The sequence below is a fragment of the Daphnia magna genome, unplaced genomic scaffold (genome assembly GCF_020631705.1).
Source record: "Daphnia magna isolate NIES unplaced genomic scaffold, ASM2063170v1.1 Dm_contigs083, whole genome shotgun sequence".
Taxonomy (NCBI): domain Eukaryota; kingdom Metazoa; phylum Arthropoda; class Branchiopoda; order Diplostraca; family Daphniidae; genus Daphnia; species Daphnia magna.
In genome coordinates, this window is record NW_025533121.1 from 436094 (window position 1) to 453869 (window position 17776).

The 17776-nt window shown below is 42.5% G+C and overlaps 1 protein-coding gene, 1 long non-coding RNA gene and 1 pseudogene across 3 annotated transcripts; 1 reads left to right on the forward strand and 2 right to left on the reverse strand.

The window, feature by feature from the left end:
* Positions 1 to 16: 16 nt before the first annotated feature.
* LOC123477564 lies at positions 17 to 2847 on the forward strand (annotated as a pseudogene).
* A 2036-nt stretch (positions 2848 to 4883) lies between these two features.
* On the reverse strand, positions 4884 to 7000 carry LOC116932941. 2 transcript variants are annotated; one of them, XR_004399788.2, is made up of 5 exons: positions 6870 to 7000; positions 6342 to 6803; positions 5759 to 6281; positions 5578 to 5691; positions 4884 to 5491 (listed from the first exon to the last, which is right to left on the reverse strand). It is a non-coding gene; the product is annotated as an uncharacterized LOC116932941 (long non-coding RNA). The 2 variants fall into 2 exon arrangements; XR_004399787.2 differs by having other exon boundaries at positions 5571 to 5691.
* A 5481-nt stretch (positions 7001 to 12481) lies between these two features.
* On the reverse strand, positions 12482 to 15792 carry LOC123477565. Its single transcript, XM_045180946.1, has 2 exons — positions 13201 to 15792; positions 12482 to 12988 (listed from the first exon to the last, which is right to left on the reverse strand). The coding sequence occupies exons 1-2, from the start codon at positions 15790 to 15792 to the stop codon at positions 12482 to 12484; spliced, it is 3099 nt and encodes a 1032-aa protein (XP_045036881.1).
* Between the last annotated feature and the right edge of the window lie 1984 nt (positions 15793 to 17776).

Below are 17776 nucleotides of genomic sequence, written 5' to 3' on the forward strand. Positions count from 1 at the left end.
CGACGAGAATTAACAATGGGTTTTCGGGACCATCAACACAAATCCAGAAATCTTAGAAAATTTTCCGGAAACATCGATCGACGAACTGGAAGAAATTCAACTAGAACAACGAAGGACAATGACCACTACCATTAATTCACCAACATTTGGAGGATTGATAACGGATAACGGCAAAGGAAATATAATTTGGGACATGATCAACTGGGGATTACTAAAAAGCGGAAAGCCACCAAACGAAAAATGTGTCACCTACCATGGCTTAGCAAACGTATTAACATTGGAAACCTGTGACCCAAATTGGACACAATGTCAGGAAAGCCTGAAAAAACTCATCACCAGCAATGACCCTCTTGTACAAACCCAAACATCTGTAGCTAACTGTAGCCAGAGCAGTGGCAAAGGCAAAGCCTTTGAATACTCAGCTGATTTTACAATAAGACCTTTTAACACCAACCATTGTATAAAGGCAAATACGTCAATGGTAGTACTACAGGAATGTTCAGATACCAGTTCCATCTGGGGAACCTTCAATCACACAGGACAATTAATGGCTACCGACCGGACTGGACTACACTCTCCAACATCAGACAGAAAATGTCTCAACCTAATAACAGGAAGATTAGCACTAGGTCATTGTCACGGAGGAAGCCAGAAACAGCACTTTAGTTTCTAATACAAAATTCCGCATAAAATAAAAACATTATCGGCAGCAGCAATTATAGCACTACACACACAACACTCACTAAAGGGTAAAACCCTACCAGTAATCCCACCAATAACTAGAAGAGATATCCACGATGTGTCGTTACAAAGTAAAATGAGTGAACCAGCTAGTCAAGAAAAAAATCTAAAAATGTCCACAACAGCAGTTACCCCTACTACTACAATCACAACAAAGCCAACAACTACTACGGTCAAAACAGCAGCAACCACATCCAAAATTACAACAACCACTACATCAAAACCGATAACAACCACAACCACAAAACCAACCACAACTACAAAACCCACCACAACCACAAAAACCACCACAACCACAAAAACCACCAACCCTACAAAACCCACCACCACTACAAAACCAACAAACCCCAAACCAACAGCAACAACAAAATCACTACCAACAACAACAACAAACTCGACGACTACAACAACTAAACCCACGAGCACAACATCAACGAGTGCAACAACTTCAAAAACAACCATAGCCACAATAAATTCAAAAAGTATAATCTCAACAACCACAACTACAGAAACTTCATGGCTGATACAATACAAAATTATCTCTAAACCGTCAACAACAGAAAGAAACAGAACAATAGAAAAAGAGATCATCATGGCAAATGCTACAGAGAAGTGGCAAATACCACCTGAAAAAGCTACCCCAAATGAGGTTGAGGTACAAATAAGCAAACAAACTCCCCCAAAAATAGAAAATTAGGCAAGTGAAGCATTAAAATTAACAACACTGTATGAAAATAGGAAACCGGAGGCAAGGACATACGAGTCACCAATCAACGAAGACCCTAACTACGGATTACCAAAATCTATCAACGAACTTTATAGACACCTTAAATTTGAAATCAGTAAAATGCACGAGCAATACAAAATTAGCATGGAAACTGAACACGAGAACAAATTAGCTAAGGAAATCAGAGATGTTTATTGCCAGCTTTCAAAAATTAAGAGAACACAGGCAATAAACTTGGCGCAAACAAACGGAATATTAGCAGCCGCCGCTTTAGGATTACCAGTATGCAGTCGACTGTATGGTTTTGGACAAGCCATGACCTTACAGCAATGCGAACAAAAAAGGATTTTACTAACTGCCAAGGAAACAAAATGTGGATTCCAACCTTTTTTTAATTATGGAACAAGCGACTGCACAATTGGAACGGATGGATGGTCAATCCACCCGTACTCTGAGTGTTTTTGGAAATCACAACTTGTAAACATCAATGGATACCCTCATGCTTGGGAACACAACGAAACAAACGGTGATTGGGTTAGGCAGGAAGCCAACATACACACACCGAATTTGGACCTGATCGCCGAATTTGAAGAACTTCACTTAAACGACTTTGATTTCGCCCTCAAGAGCCATCCGGCCCACGATACAATGGAGACGGAACAACTAAATATACTGAATGACTTAGTAGGAAGGTTACAAGAAGGAGAAACAAAATCTCTATCAAATATCATCGTGACCGAAGAACAAGATAATCAAATTGGGAATATGTTTTCTTGGTTCGATAAACTTAAAATTATGGGATTATCTGTAATAGGATTTCTACTCTTCCTAATATGCCTACGAATCTTCATAGTTTGCACCCCTTTCCCACGAATCATGCATCAAGTAGAGAAGAGAAGAAAATTACAAGAAGCGAATGAAAATAAAGACCGACAGGAAATGTATTCAATGCTACCAAAAGGCGTAGAGGAACAACCCTTCACACGAGAATTTGCGCCACTACCACTAATGGCATCTTCCTCACAAGATAGAGAAACGACAAACAAAATAAGGAAACCAAGTGCACCCAGAAGGGAAAATTTGTACCCAATGGCGGAATTAAAATGGGAAAATGAGAACAAATATTGCACTGGCATACAACATGCACCTACGTCGTTGGTTATGGAATGGTATGGGAGGACCTATGCCGCTGCACTACTAACCCACACACAAATATATAAAAATAAGAAAAAACTGGAAAAAAAAAAAAATTTTAAATAATGGGAAAAGGGAACACGGTGAATTAAAACTAACATAACGGAACAGTGAAAATGCAATGATTTTGGTTTATACTAAGTTGTGGCTATATTTCCAACAGGAAAAGACAAGGAATAACTTAAAAAAAAGGAGAGAGTGAGAACAGGCAATTTATACATCTTCTTAGATCAAGTTCAAGCCGATTTAAAAAACGAAATGGAATCCAACAACGACAGACAAAACTTGCAGTTCAATTACATTGAAGTGGAAGAAGAGTCGGACAGCAACGATGGCAGCAGTAGTACTGTAACTATTCCTTTAGGAGTAGAAGAAAGAAATGGAAGCGAATATAATAGCTGCCTGAGAACGAATTAGATTATTATGCATCTGAAGAAGAATGCGTAAGTAATGACGAATATATGTTCCAGTACAGCCCAATATCCGAAGAGGATCAGCAAGAGGAGGTGGAAATCAACCCTGAGGACGTATTGGAAGAAAACCTACAAGATCCTGTCCACTCAGAACCTACCAGATCGTGGAACAACTGCAAAATGAAGACGGTACCAATTTTATCGTATGGAAGAGTAGGAAAAATAAGAATGGAGAACTTGCACAAGCCCAACTAAAAAATGGAAATTCGACCTACGAAATGATTTACGCACCTCGGGAATCCATTCGAAAATTCCATTCTCTATAAAAGAAGAAGAAAAGAGGGGAGGAGAAAAACTGAAAGAAACACTAAATACCTTCTCTGTAAACGGGCAAATTTTGTTGCATGGGATGGTAACGGAAGAACGTTTCGACATAACGGATCTACTGCTAGAATTTGGAGCAGATCCGGATATTATGGAGGATGGACAAACGATAGCACATCGGGCTGCAGCAACAAACAATACACACCTACTACGTGTGTTAAGTTATCACCATTGCAAATTACGCGCCTGGAATTCCCTAGGAGAAACACCGCTTATGGTTGCAATTGCACTAATTCAACGAGAAAGCATAAGCTTTCTTTGGGAAACATCAATCATCAGCAAATCAGGACGAGGAGCGGAAACTGTGTTGCACTATGTAGCTAAGTTTAATAATAGGAATGTCGCCTTAGGAGCCTGTGATTCGAGACGAGGAGTCGACGTAAATCAGAGATCCCTGCCGAGATTGGAGTCCGCTCTAATGGTTGCAGTTCGTTATGGGAACCCCGACATCGTCAATGTGCTTCTGAAAAATGGTGCCACAGACAACAATCCAGACAAAGATGGAAATTATGCACAGGATGACATAAAAAACAAACAAATACGACGAATATTCAGAATTTGGAAAATGCCAGAGAAAACGAGAAAACAAAACTTACTTGCAATTCATAACGAAGAAAACCAGAGGAAAAGGAAGCGCACAAAATTTGAGTTATCAACCACGGAATCGGAAGAAGACTAGGACCCAACTACCATGTTGCATGCCGACGACCACTGCACAATAATATGATTAAAAATTTCAAATAACCTGTAGAATAGTTCTACTGTTTCCACAGCTCCAACATTCTTCAAAACTCAATATTGTATACAATATTGTATTCCCCAAACAGCGTCACACTAAGGCCGAATTGGTGCAACAATTTCTATTTCCCATATGGGGGGGAGGAGTGTAACGAGCCGCTTTTACTATACTACATTTCCATTATCCTTGCACGGGAGTTTGAGTTGCACATAGTATATGTCACTCAGCTAAGCCCTTCCCACTTCACGTTGTTACGGTCAACGTACGTCACGGTTGATGTATGTCACGACTGGCGTGCGTCACGGTCGACGTGAGCACCAGTGGATGTTGCATCCGGAGGATGCACCACCGGCGGATATCACTACAGGCGGATGTTACTACCGGTGGATGTTACTCCTGGCGGATGCCCCTACCGGCGGATGCTTCATCCGGTGAAAGCTGCCTTCTAGAAGTATATAAACTCGTTGCAGTTTCTTGTATTTCCAGAGTTGTTTTTGTACTCTCAGTAAAACGTTGTACTGTGCACCAAGGACAAAATACAATATTAAAAGCAGATCTTACAATAAGATATGGGCAAAAAATTTATTTAGAAGATAAGATACAGATAGTATCTCGTAAGATACAAGATACTTTCGTCGAAGATACTGTGTTCTAAAGTAAAAAACCGTAAATTTGTTTTTAGTAATTCGTTTTGCTGAATATCTGTATTATTATCCGCCGTTTGAAAATTCACATTTATGATGATTTAACATGACAATACAGTGAAATTCAAACTTTTTTTCATGAACTTTTATGATAATGCAGTAGCGTTAACTTTCGCATTGCACTTGATAAACATTAGATTGCTAAAGAGATCTGGTTTTGTTCTGTTTCGTTTTGCACATAGAATATCTGTACCAGTACTGTATGAGCGCTCGATAGCTCCTGATGAAGCAGGTACAGAAAGTGAATCCCTCGCAACGACTGATAGAAACGAAAAGCGGTGACTATTGGTTTTCCAGAACTGTAGAGGTCGAGTTTTCATCAGTTTACTTTCGGGATCATGGGGATTCGAGGGCTGCTCCAATGGAACATTTGGTTCGGTTAAGTAAGCTTCAAACTCGATAATTTTTCCAGGACCAATGGACTGAGAACATGGCTCTTCCAGTACTGAGGAGTAAAGCAGTGACTGGCTGTTTTTTCTTTAACGTGTTTGCCCTTGAGCACGTCTCGGACCCTCAGATTCCTCCGCTGGCGCTTCAACGACTTCATCGTCGCTAGCAATTTGGCCGGTAGCAAAGTACTTACAGTCACCTAAAAGTGCAAAGTTCAGAAGTCAGGATAATATATAAATTTTCAAACGTATACAAAACACTGATGAATAATGGCACACCGCTTACGATAGTGGCGATAGCGCACTTCTAACTGGACTTTTACTGCTGAAAGAATGTCTGAGTCAGAGTGCCCTGAACGCTTTATCCATCCTTTTTTGAATGGGGGATCCAAAAGTGCGCCTAGAAAGAAACACAAATGTTCTGTCATGGAACAGTTAACTTATACAAAAAAACAATAAATTCGTACCCAAAACATAGTAGAAATCGTACAAAACGTAAGAAAATCGAGAAGCAAGTGATTTTTCAAGTGTAGTGGTGACATTCTTCAAATGTTTGATGGTTTTGCTTAATGTGCTGGCCGGATTAGGAACCTCGACTCCATGTCTGTCTTTGATTTTAAGACATAGAGTTGTGCGCAATCCAAGAAAAGACGGAATGACATTCCCAATGGATTCGAAATCAGCCTGAAAGTCATCTGAAGCCTGTTTGAAAGGCTTGAGAAGGGCAACTAGTTCTTTCAAAACCAAAAGCTCATACGCCGACAACTTTCCCAGCTCTTTTGTTGCATTCAGGGTCTCTTGGAGATAAGAGGCCTTTTAAAACGCTTCCAACAACTTTCGAAGCATTAAGTATTGACTATTCCACCTAGTAGCGTTTTCGTTCGGCAATCGGAAACCAACGGCTTTAAAAACTTTTTCCGTGTCCAACACGCTTTTCCTAATGTAGGACACGATCTTCCCAGCTTTCTTTGCGGAAGAAGCCGCTTCAACCTTAAATTATTACAAATTTCAATGTTAAAATTCCTGGCACCAAATGTTTAAAACGAATACCTGCAAAGCAGAAAGTCCGGTCTTAATCACGAGTTGGAGCAAATGGGCAACACATGAAGAGCGTTATTTCATGTTCAAAACGTATCTGTCTTGGTATGCTGGCTGTAAAGCATTGTTGGAAGATGGTATGACACTTTAAAGGTCTGTTTCTACTTCGTGGAACTCGTCCCTATCATCGTCGTCTTCGATTGTAATCTCGACAACGTCGATTTCCAATCCTGCTAGCATAGTCCAGAAAGCATCCTCCTCTTTTTCTGTTGATGAGATATCTATCTCCACCATGTCCTCTTCATCACCATTTCCATTACTAACTGCTGGGGCGGACGTGATTGATCCGTCATCAAAGTTTTCTGTATAATCTCTAGCACAGCTCACATCTTCAAACTCTTTCCAGCCAGGAATAGGTATATAAAACGTGTTAAAAACCACATTGGACCCGCCGTCTGTCTTATCTTGACTGATCTATCAAAATTTAAAATTGATATTTAACAATGAATTATACATTTGTGAATAGAAAAACATTCTTACGGATTGAAAAGGAATTTGCCATTCCCCAATTATTTGCTCATACTCAGCAAATACGTTGGCTGCGGTGTGGCGGCCAGGCATATGCTTAATGCCTAAAAAGACATGCACGAGCTCATAATCCTGGGTTACTGCTTAGCACTTAAAGCCAATGTAACCCATCATTTGCTTTGAAGACCAAATGTCGAGTATGATGTTGAGTGAGGTGCAGCTCTTTAGCAATTCAAGGGACCGTTGTTTGGTGGCAGCAACAAGCTTAGGCAACATCACATTTCTCATTCTCTCAGTCGAAGGAAGCTTGTACCCAGACATTCCATTCTATATGCAAGAAAAGAAAAAAAAACATTAGTTAATGTGTCTGATGCCATGTCAGATGATTTTGTTACCTGAATCCATTCCCTGAATTGGGGTTTTGTCAGAATATTGAGGGAAATATTGTCTTCAGCCATGGAATATGTTAACTGAACTTCGAGTTGCAGCTGTCGTGATCTCTGCATTGCTTTGCTTGTTGCATAATCCTTAATAGATTGTTGCTTAGGGTCAGTCTTTATCTTGTGTTGGGCTTCGTATGCTTTCCATTCTTCCGAATGAACACCTTTTAGATGTTTTGTAAAGTTAGTGAACGTTGTTGGACCTCCTACGAGGTAGCGAATTTTCTTGGCAGGACAGTCTCCTGTTTTGCATTTGGCATATATTTTGCCATTTGCAAAATCCTGCCGCTAATCAGAGAAAAATTTGCACCTCCACACCGGAACCCAATTCGAAGTTGTAGAAGATGAAATTGGCGTTCCAGGTGGAAGCTGTAAAAAAAAAAGGGCGATAAGTGCTTATAACACCCATAAGTGCCTCACAGAACACAGACCCCCGACCTCGACCACCACGCTTACTGACACGCTCAGTAAGCGGAGTGACCCAGCCATCAGGCTGGGTCACAGTGATTTTTTTTCTAAATTGATGCTGAGTAATAACGATGGCTGTAACTGTAAAAACTTAAAACGTCACGTGTAAATTGTTGAATTCTTCCTGAATGTAAAAAATTTGATCAAAAATTGTTGACTGCTATAAGGGTACAACTAAAAAGCAAGTTTTATTTCCTTACGCGTTAACGCGGAGTTGTAAGTGGTGCCAAAAAGTCGGGTGGCGCCAAAAATTCGCCACTTTTTTGGTATCTTATCTTATCTTATCTTATCTTATCTGTTTTTTTTCAATACAAAGATAAATATGCAAGTAACGGTATCTTACCTTATCTGTTGACATATTTTAGGAAAGATACAGATAAGATAAGTTACTTTTCACAATTGTTTGGGGGAAGATACAGATACCTCGAAAGATACCGATTTTATTTTATCTTATCTGTATCTTATCTATCTTTTTGAAAAGATAATAAACAATGGTTAGTAGCTTCAACGCTCTAAAAGTAGCACTTACACCAGCTCTAGTGCTAGCTCATCCAAACTACGATTTACTGATGGAAATTTTACCGGACGCCTGTAATTTCGGCATAGAAGGTGTACTAGCCCACCACATCGATGGAGTCGAAAGACCAGTAGCTTACGCAAGCCGTCTACTATCTAAATCAGAAACACATTATTCTATCACAGAGAAAGAATGTCTTGCATTAGTATGGTGTCTTACCAAGTTTCAATGTTTTGTGTGGGGTTGTCAAGTGAAAGTGATCACCGATCATCAAGCGTTGTGTTGGTTAATGAGCAAGCGGGACCACGCCGGACGTTAAGCGCGTTGGACTCTCTTGCTTCAGGAGTACGATATAACTATCGTATATTGTTAACGACAGAAGTCGTTAGGGATAAATGTAAATTTAATTTTTTGTTTTGTATGTCTGTATGTACGTGTGTGTGTGTGTGTGTGTGTTCGTGTCATTGCCGAGGGGCAGACAAGTCTGAACTTGTCTGACCTTGGCTAAACCATTTGGTTTTGCAATAGGTTACCCTCCCTTACACTTCCGCCACCCCATTTACACCTAAAGCTAATTGTTCGCGTTAGCGCCCTTCTTTTGTTTTCCCCTTTTCATGCATTTCCGCCGTAGTCGAAGACGGAGGGAGATGCGGCAACGAGGTCACTCTTAATCGTTTTCGTCGTGGCTGCAGTCGCAACCTGTCGCTCCAATTTTCGGTGCTGTACCCTCGTGCCGTGTCGGCTAATACAATCGCAGCGTGGCCTTTTAGCCACTGAGTTCGCTTATTTCGGTGGTTAACATATATCGTAGTGGGAAAACACACGACAAAGCCGACTGCCTCTCACGAAACGCACTTCAGCAGATAGAAGAAATGGAAGATGATCGATATTTCATCGTTGCGGCCATTGGACAAAACGCAGTGGATTCGGGTGAGTCGACGTGAGTCTATTGAAACACAATGTTTCCAGCCTGAGATTTTCTAATATTCTATGTAGTGCTTCTCCTCTTTTGAAAAGATGAATATCTTAGTTTAGGAAAATTTCCCGCTCCCGTGTGAATGATCGGCCCTTAGTCTGTTGCCATGTTGCACTATATATGGCGATATCACGGTTGGGACTTTTTTCATAACTTAAAATACCAAATAAAATACAAAATACAAAATACAATCCGGGAAATGACAGCTAATGTGTTTTGAATCTTGTGTCATGTATCGGAGAAATGTTAAAAGTGTTACAATATTGACAACAAATATGTAAAACAAATGATGAACCTGTCACGTAAAAGGGTTCGTTCAGAATTGAATAGAATCTCGTCTCCAGGGAAGTTTTAAGACCACCGACAAAAGTCTCGCAGTAATTGAAATCGTCCGTTGCCTCTTAAAAGGGGGTGAGAACGATTACAACTTCTTTCAGCTGCTGGATTACCAGAGGAGACAGTTTTGGATGTTTTTTCGTCGTAGCGTTGAATTAGTTGTGCAGTTAAGCGTAAATTTCAAGAACTCCGATGATGGATTTAAGAGTATACATCTTCGAGCTCCACCAATTTCAATACGAGGCGGAAGCTGACCGATTTGAGGACTTTTTGAGACTCTGGCGGACAGAGTTGGCTCCCCCATACTTCATCACAGCTTCTAATGGGAGCTATAGTAAAAAAACGTGAAATAAATCGATGAGGAAAAAAAAAAAAAAAAACTAAATTGGTATTTATTTAGCCTACATCAACTATTTTGACGCTGTCCTTCACAGTAAGGTCAATACTCATATCAATTCCATTAGTTAAATTGTAACGAGCAATCCGAGAGTAACTGTTTATTTTAGATTTTAATCCACACGGGCAACTACACAAGGCACAGCACTCAAAGGATAAAACCAAAAGAGGAAAACTGCCGACACTAAGGAAGGAAACGAACGGAAGTTAAACAAAACGCTAACACAACTAACACACAACTGACAAGACTACTGACTGATTGACCGCCTCCACTCTAGTCTCTGCTCGGGTTTTTAATGGTTCGCATCTTTCATCCATCAAGGCTAAACCGATTGGAAGATGCAAGATGACCTTTTCCGACGGATGGCAAGTCTCTCCGTTACATCTATAACGGAGGGTGAGAACGGACGTTAAAGCTCTATTGGTTGACAATCAGCCAACCAATACCTGCATTAGTTAATCATTTTGACCAGCCAGCAACAACTACTCCAGCTCGTCAGCCGTATTTTACTCAAGAATATTTGGGTAGTAAGACATTTCTATGCACAACCAGCCAGCAGCAAGTAGTTATCATCGCAAAAGTTCTATTCGGCCAAGTCACGTTCCACCGCGTTTTCAACAGCAGCTCTACCCAACTGCTGATTCATGGGAACGTAAAAGTGAAACTCAACAAACGCAAACCTCAATAGTAAACGAGACTGTGCAGAGTAATTGTTAACCACCGAAATAAGCGTGACGAAAATGTGGTTAACTCATTGGCCAAAAGGGCAACGCTGCGATGTATTTAACACGAACACGAGGTTACAACGGCAAAAACGGGAACAACAGGTTGCGACTGCAGCCAAGACGAAAACGAATGAGACTGACCTCGTTGCCGCATCTCCCTCCGTCTTCGACTACGGCGGAAAGGCAGAAAAAGGGGTAAAACAAAAGAAGGGCGCTAACGCGAACAATTAGCTTTAGGTGTAAATGGGGTGGCGGAAGTGTAAGGGAGGGTAACCTATAGCAAAACCAAAGGGAATTAGTTTGGCCAAGGTCAGACAAGTTCAGACTTGTCTGCCCCTCGGCAATGACACGAACACACACACACACACACACATACAGACATACAAAACCAACACTTAAATTTACATTTATTACTAACGACTTCTGTCGTTAACAGCGGGGCCTATTACTGATTAAAGAGAGACACAATTATACATCAGTAACATCACATACATTCAGATTCTAATAGGCATAATTTGGACACCGGGCGGTGGTATTCTCCAGTAGAGGTCTTGACGAACACCGACCTGACGATTCCATCTGGACTGGGGATGATCCGAGCTACTCGACCAATAGGCCAATGTCCTCTAGGAGAGTTTGTGGCCACCACAAGCACGGTATCGTCCACAGCCAAATTTTTCTTATCAAAAAGCCATTTTCGACGGTCAGTGAGTGTGGGGAGATATTCTTGAAGCCATCGGCGCCAAAAGTGTGTCGTCATGACTTGCATAGCTTCCCAATGTTTTCGAGAATACAGTTTCTCGTCCTCGATGATGTCGTCTTTGGTGTTAGGCGAGCTCTGGACTAACAAAAAATGATTAGGGGTAAGTCTTTCGGGATCTCGAGGGTCCACACTGACAAAGGTCAGTGAACGTCCATTCAACAACGATTCGGCCTGAATCACGAAACCACGTAAAAGCTCTTCGGTAAGCGGACGTGATTCCATAATGGCTTCCAGAGCCGACTATGCTAATTTTACGAGACTTTCCCAAACGCCTCCGAAATGTGGCGCTAATGGTGGTGAAAAATGCCATTCGATTTCTTGTTTCACCATTTGACCAACGATGTTTGGCTCCTTGAGACGCTCGATGCCTTGTTGGATTGCCTTGTCCCCAGCAACAATTTGAGTTCCATTGTCGCTATACACGACTGACGGACGACCTCTTCGGGCGGTGAAGGAAGCAAAGGTGATCAAAGCAGACGGCAAATCGAGTGAGGCTGCAACTTCCAAGTGTACCACTCTAGTGTTGAGACAGGTTATCAGCAAAACATATCGTTTTACTTTGTGACGATAAATGGTGATGTTGCAAAGGGCCGAAATAGTCCAAACCCACATGAGTGAATGGACGTTGGAACGGAATAAGATGATGGCGCGGAAGCGGGGCCATTAAAGGAATGCAGGGAGTAGCTCTATGGCGTTTGCAATTAAAGCACTTGTGCAGATACCTTTTGATAGCCACTCGTCCTTTAATGATCCAATATTGATACCTTATTGAGCTGAGCAGTCTTTCTGGAGATGGATGAAACAGGAGATCATCCTCTCTCATGACGATTAAACGCGTGAGTGGATGATCGTGAGGCAGGATTTTGGGATGCTTGATGTCGAACGAAAGGGGGGCGTAATTCAAGCGTCCTCCTACTCGCAATATTTCTTCTTCATCCAGAAATGGTGATAAAGTAATCAGCGTCGAACTCAATTTTAAAGGCCTTTTATTCTTTAAAGCCTCTATTTTTCGAAATATTTCTTCAATTGCGCAGATTTGATGCAATGATTAGCAGCGTGCTGAATGCATTTGACACCAATGCGTGATTTGTCACGATCCAACAATTTCAATTTTGAGTTGGAAATGAAACGAAGGATCCATGCAACAATTCGCATCACCACGTCATAGTTGGAATTTCGTTCCAAAAGTGAGCGGAGCCTGTTTTCTTCAGCGGGGCCGTAAACGAGCCAGATCCAGTTGGTGGCTGATCCCTCTGGATCTTCAACAGAAGGTTCGGGAAGTTTAATGGTTATCGGCCAGGCGTTTTCTTCTTGCTGCAAGAAGTCTGGGCCATTAACCCAACGGTAATTCTCCATCATCTCATCAGGGAAAAGTCTTCTGCTGCACTCATCAGCTGGTTTTTCGATACCTGGGACATGTCTCCATTCAGTTGGTTGGGAATGCTCTAAGATTTCGGATATTCGATTTGCGACGAACGTCTGAAAGCGACATGTCTTTGAGGTTATCCACTGAAGAACAGTTTTAGAGTGAGACCAATAGATGATTTGAGTGATGGGAATACGAAGGGTCGATTGGACGAACTTCACAAGGCGTAGTGCCACAACTGCTCCTTGGAGTTGTAATTTCGGAACGGTCAGCGGACGAAGAGTGCCACGCGGTACTTTCACGTAACGAAATTTACGGCGACGATATTATTGCGATAGGTTACAAGTAGATATACCACAGAGCCAAACCCAACGATGGATGCATCGCAAAAGGCATGCAGCTGAATGTCTTGGATGTCACTAGACGAAGTTAGAGCTCGCGGGATCTTGAACGCTTCGAGCTGGCTAAGATTAGTAGTCCACTTGTTCCACTGGTGTTGAATTACTTCGGGAACTTGGTCATCCCAGTCAACACCGACAAGCCACAATTCTTGTAGAATTCTTTTGGCGCTAAGGATCACTGGTGATAAAAACCCCAGTGGGTCATACAAGGTGGACACAGCACACAAGATTCGACGCTTAGCACTCGCTTCGACGTCGGTTTTAACATCAAAGATGAAGCTGTCACTTCCGCTATCATATAACACACCTAAGGTTCTCTCCGTGGGCAAATCTTCTAGATCCAAGTTCAGGCGAGGCTGATTACGATCACCATCTGGTACACGTAACAATACCCATCGAGATGAAGAGAGCCATTGGTTCAGGTGGAATCCTCCCTTTTTTAGCAATGCTGTAGAATCTTTGACCGCTCGACTAGCTTTCTCTTCGGTGTAAAAAGAATCCAGAAGGTTATCTACATAGAAGTTCTTGTAGACTCGTTCAGCAGCTTCGGGAAATTCTTCACGATGTAGGTCAGCAATATGTCGAAGGACTTGGGAGCAGATGAAAGGGGATGAAACTGATCCAAAGATTTGTCGCTGCATTTCATATACGGTGGGTCTTTTTCGAGAGCCAGATGGACGCCATAGAAATCGTAGGGCGGAACGGTCTTCTTTCTTTACGCCAACTTGAAAAAATATTTGTTGAATATCCCCAGATAGGGACACCGACTTTTCTCTGAAGAGTAGAAGGGTAGCACCTATGTCATTGATGAGATTGGGACCCTTTAAGAGCACTTCGTTGAGCGCAACTCCTTGAAAGTTTGCCGAAGCGTCAAAGACCACCCTAACCTTTTCGGGTTTTCGAGGACTTACGACTCCATGATGGGGAAGGTACCAATTTCTCCCAAAGGTGCCCTTCAATTCACTTTCTTTGAGAGGCCGCGCGAATCCCTTTGCCACATAGTAATCGATTACGGCTTTGTATCTTTCAGCAAAATTAGAATTGTGAACGAATTTGTTTTCGATAGAGAAAAGTCGACGCAATGCACTATTGTAATTGTCGGATAATGCGATAGCATCTGAAACCCATGGTAGACCTACTTCATACCTGGTTCCGTCGAATTGAATAGTTGCATCGAGTTTCTGCCTCGCTAGTTTATCCTCGGTTGATTCTAGCGGTTGAGCCGGAGTTACAATTGGAAAGCTTTCCGTTTCCCACAATTCCTCGACTTGACGTAAAAGTAGTGCTTCCGTCGGTGATTCTTGTACAAGGTAGCAGAGTTTTTGCACCGTCATCAGTGGTTTGTTTGAACGATAAACCGTTGAATCATGCTGCTGCGTCCCTAATGTTAGATCGCCAACGCAAGTCCAACCAAATGGCGTCAATAAACCAAAGGGAGCGTCGGTTCCAACAGGAGGTAGTCTTTCATCGAGACGTAAGTGCAGCCATTGGTTTCCCGCTCCAATAAGGATGGTTGGTTCTCCAACATCAACCAATTTTACGTCTTCGAGATGAGGGTAACGACTTCGGATCTCCATTAACTCCTTCGGTGGGCATGGTAACTTTAGGTACTGAGTCGGCACAGTAGAAACTTGCTTTAAATCCAATTTGAAAGATCTATCACGACCCTTCACAGTCAGACTAACCGTAGTCGATTGAAACTGTGGGTCTTGGCCGTGAAACGAGCCAAAGGATACATTCCTTGCATTCCCTTTGCATTTGAGCTGTTTAGCTACATCTTCTCGAATTAAGTTAACGGTCGCTCCTGGATCTAGAAAAGCAAAAGTTTCTATTTCCACCCCGTTAGCTTGAAGTAACACAGGAACAATAGCTAGGGAAGTGTTGATAGCCATATCCCTATTTTTAATGGTCATTGCGCGACCATCAGACGATTTTGCTGATGGCTGGCCTGCATTTTTAGTGGTTGAAGCATTCGCGGTGTAAACTCGAGGTGCTCCGTGCAATAGAGGGTGGGGTCGTTGACCACAGTTCCCAATTTTGCAGACGATTTCGGTGGGACACTCAGTTCCCCGATGTGTTCCAATCAGACACCTGAAACATAATCGTTTCTCTTTTACCCACTCCACTCTAGTTGCAACATCTAGAGCTTTGAATGTGGAACAGGTTTTTATCGAATGGGCGTTATCACAATAAATGCATTTCATAATAACGCCTTTCTTCAGCGATGACGAATTACTCTCAGAGGGAGGACTTTGCTGCGGTTTCTTGACTGGTGGAGTTGTGGAGGTGTGAAAAACAACAGGACCTTTACCAAAGAGAGGAGTGGGTTTGGTGGAAGGCTTAGCACTTCCCGCTTTCTTTTCCTTCTGTGGAGTTGGTGATCTATGAGTAGACGGCCTGGTCATCAATTCACCCATCACCATCTCGTCTATCCACTTTGCTAGATCATTGAGAGTAGCTCGTGTTGGAGTCATCCGGTACACTTTCACGCCCCAGCTACTTCTCATTCGCGGAGGTAAACGGGAGATGACGTGTTCCAGAGTCATTCCCGATTCCAAGTCTTGCTAATATCCGCCGGTCCTCAGGGCATGCATGGCTCCATGAAGAGTTCGATTGAGCTTGGCTAGTGCCTCTGAATCATCATCTCGGATCGATGGAAGATTCATAAGAGCCATCAAATGGCTCCGAGCAACCACTTGTGGTTGACCATATCGCTTTTTCAGTTCTACTAAGGCATCATAATAAGTGGACGGATTGTCCAAGTATTCGGCTATGTAGGAACGAACTTCTGTAGTGAGCAACTGCTTTAGGAAAGCATGGCATTGAGCGTCCGATGGTACCACATTATGGATCATGTCCCTAAACGAAGAGATAAAGGTTGGCCATTCCTTTGGATCACCATTGAATGGCGTGAGCTTTATCTGTGGTAACGCATTCATTAGCTAATTTGGGCTGCACCCCGCTGAAGCTCCCCTTTATGGAGGTGTACGCCTGTTAATCCAATCATCGCTGCTGGACGATGGCATTAAAGGAGGTGGTGGACCACCTCTCCCCGATTGCTGTAATGGTCTAGGATTGTACTAAGACGTGGGCGGGCTCCCAATCGTTGATACAGGTCGAGAGGTATCGAATCTATATCGATCGTTAGTTCTGTCCATTGATTACCTTAATGTCGGATCAGGCGTTTACGGCCGTGAACTGTAACGATATTCATCCATGGTGAAGAAAGATTCTTCATCAGCTTGGCTCCGAGAAGCACGACTGGCAGTAGAAGCTGGCGAGTTACGTCGATCATCAAGGTAATGATCTACCTGTTGTGATACTCCTCGGACTTGAATCTCTATACCTATAATATAATTATAGGCATCTGTCATCGGCTTCTTGGCTTCCCATAATCTTTGATTGTACAAGAAATGGGCATCTCGCACTTGATCCAAACGACTATATATCTGTGTATTAAGATGGTTTAGTACGGAACGGCGCCCATGGTTACTAATCAGCTGCTCTATCTCACGACACTGATGCTCAAGGATAACGACTAATGTGTCTCGTTCGACACGTGCCACCTCAATTGCTCGAAGTCGCTCTTGCGGTGTAAGGGATACTCGGTTGCTGGATTCTGTTGATCCACTTTGACTGCCAACTCCAGTATCATTTCTGTTACGATGAACCAGAATACCAACATCTGGCATACTAGTTATGCTGCCGTCACGTGTCCGTGTTTGAGACATTTCGCTAGGTAAATAAGCTTATTGTAAACTTAAAGTTTCTTCTACTTGACGATTTCGCTCTATTCGTTATAATAAGACAAGTTGAAGCGATGGAATTCAATTTCACTTTTATATTGTTAAACCGACACGGGAATTAACATACAATATTCAAATGAATTATTTCCTTCGAGGTTGTTGGTCAGAATTCCGGAAAAGCTGACTTGAGGTTACCGTGCGTACGATCTGGGTCCTTGTGTTTCGGATTCTCCAACTCTTAGCAGGTTGTTCTGGTTCAACATGCGCAGGTTCAACCTCAGTTTCGCCAACTTCGCTCCTTACTCCACAATCGGCAAGATTAGGGACGAAATCGTCCGGCTCAGACTCTGGAACTCCTGGAGGAGTAGGTGGATCCGGAAGTTGCTCGACTGGTCGCGGACTGTATGGCCGATAGAAACGAGGTTTCTTTGGCGACGGCGGAGAAACAAAATCCGCTAGCCGTGGTCCAGTCTTCCGGAGTGACTGAGTAGATTTAACTAAAGCAGCTCTCAAAGCCTCCGGTGGTTGTGGTGGTGTGTCGTTATCTCTTCCACCTGAGGAACGAAAATAATCCAGCCGTATGCGACGTGGAGTAGGATCAGCAGCTTGTGGCTGTGAGATCGGCTCCAGCGGCGGACGTAATTGACTGGGCTGGCTGTCTGAAGCTGACGGTAAGTTTAGAATAAATTCCGCTACTTTCTGTGCAGCTTGAATCCAAGGCAGCAGCTCCAGTGTGGACAACTCTAAACAACTGAAGTTGCCAGGATAACTGTATATAAATAAA

Coding starts and splice junctions, on each gene's coding strand:
- LOC123477565 (XM_045180946.1), bottom strand. CDS start 15,792: ATGACTCTGGAACACGTCATCTCCCGTTTACCTCCGCGAATGAGAAGT. Junction 12,989..13,200: donor TCGTTGGGTTTGGCTCTGTG/GTATATCTACTT, acceptor ACTGTTCTTCAG/TGGATAACCTCAAAGACATG.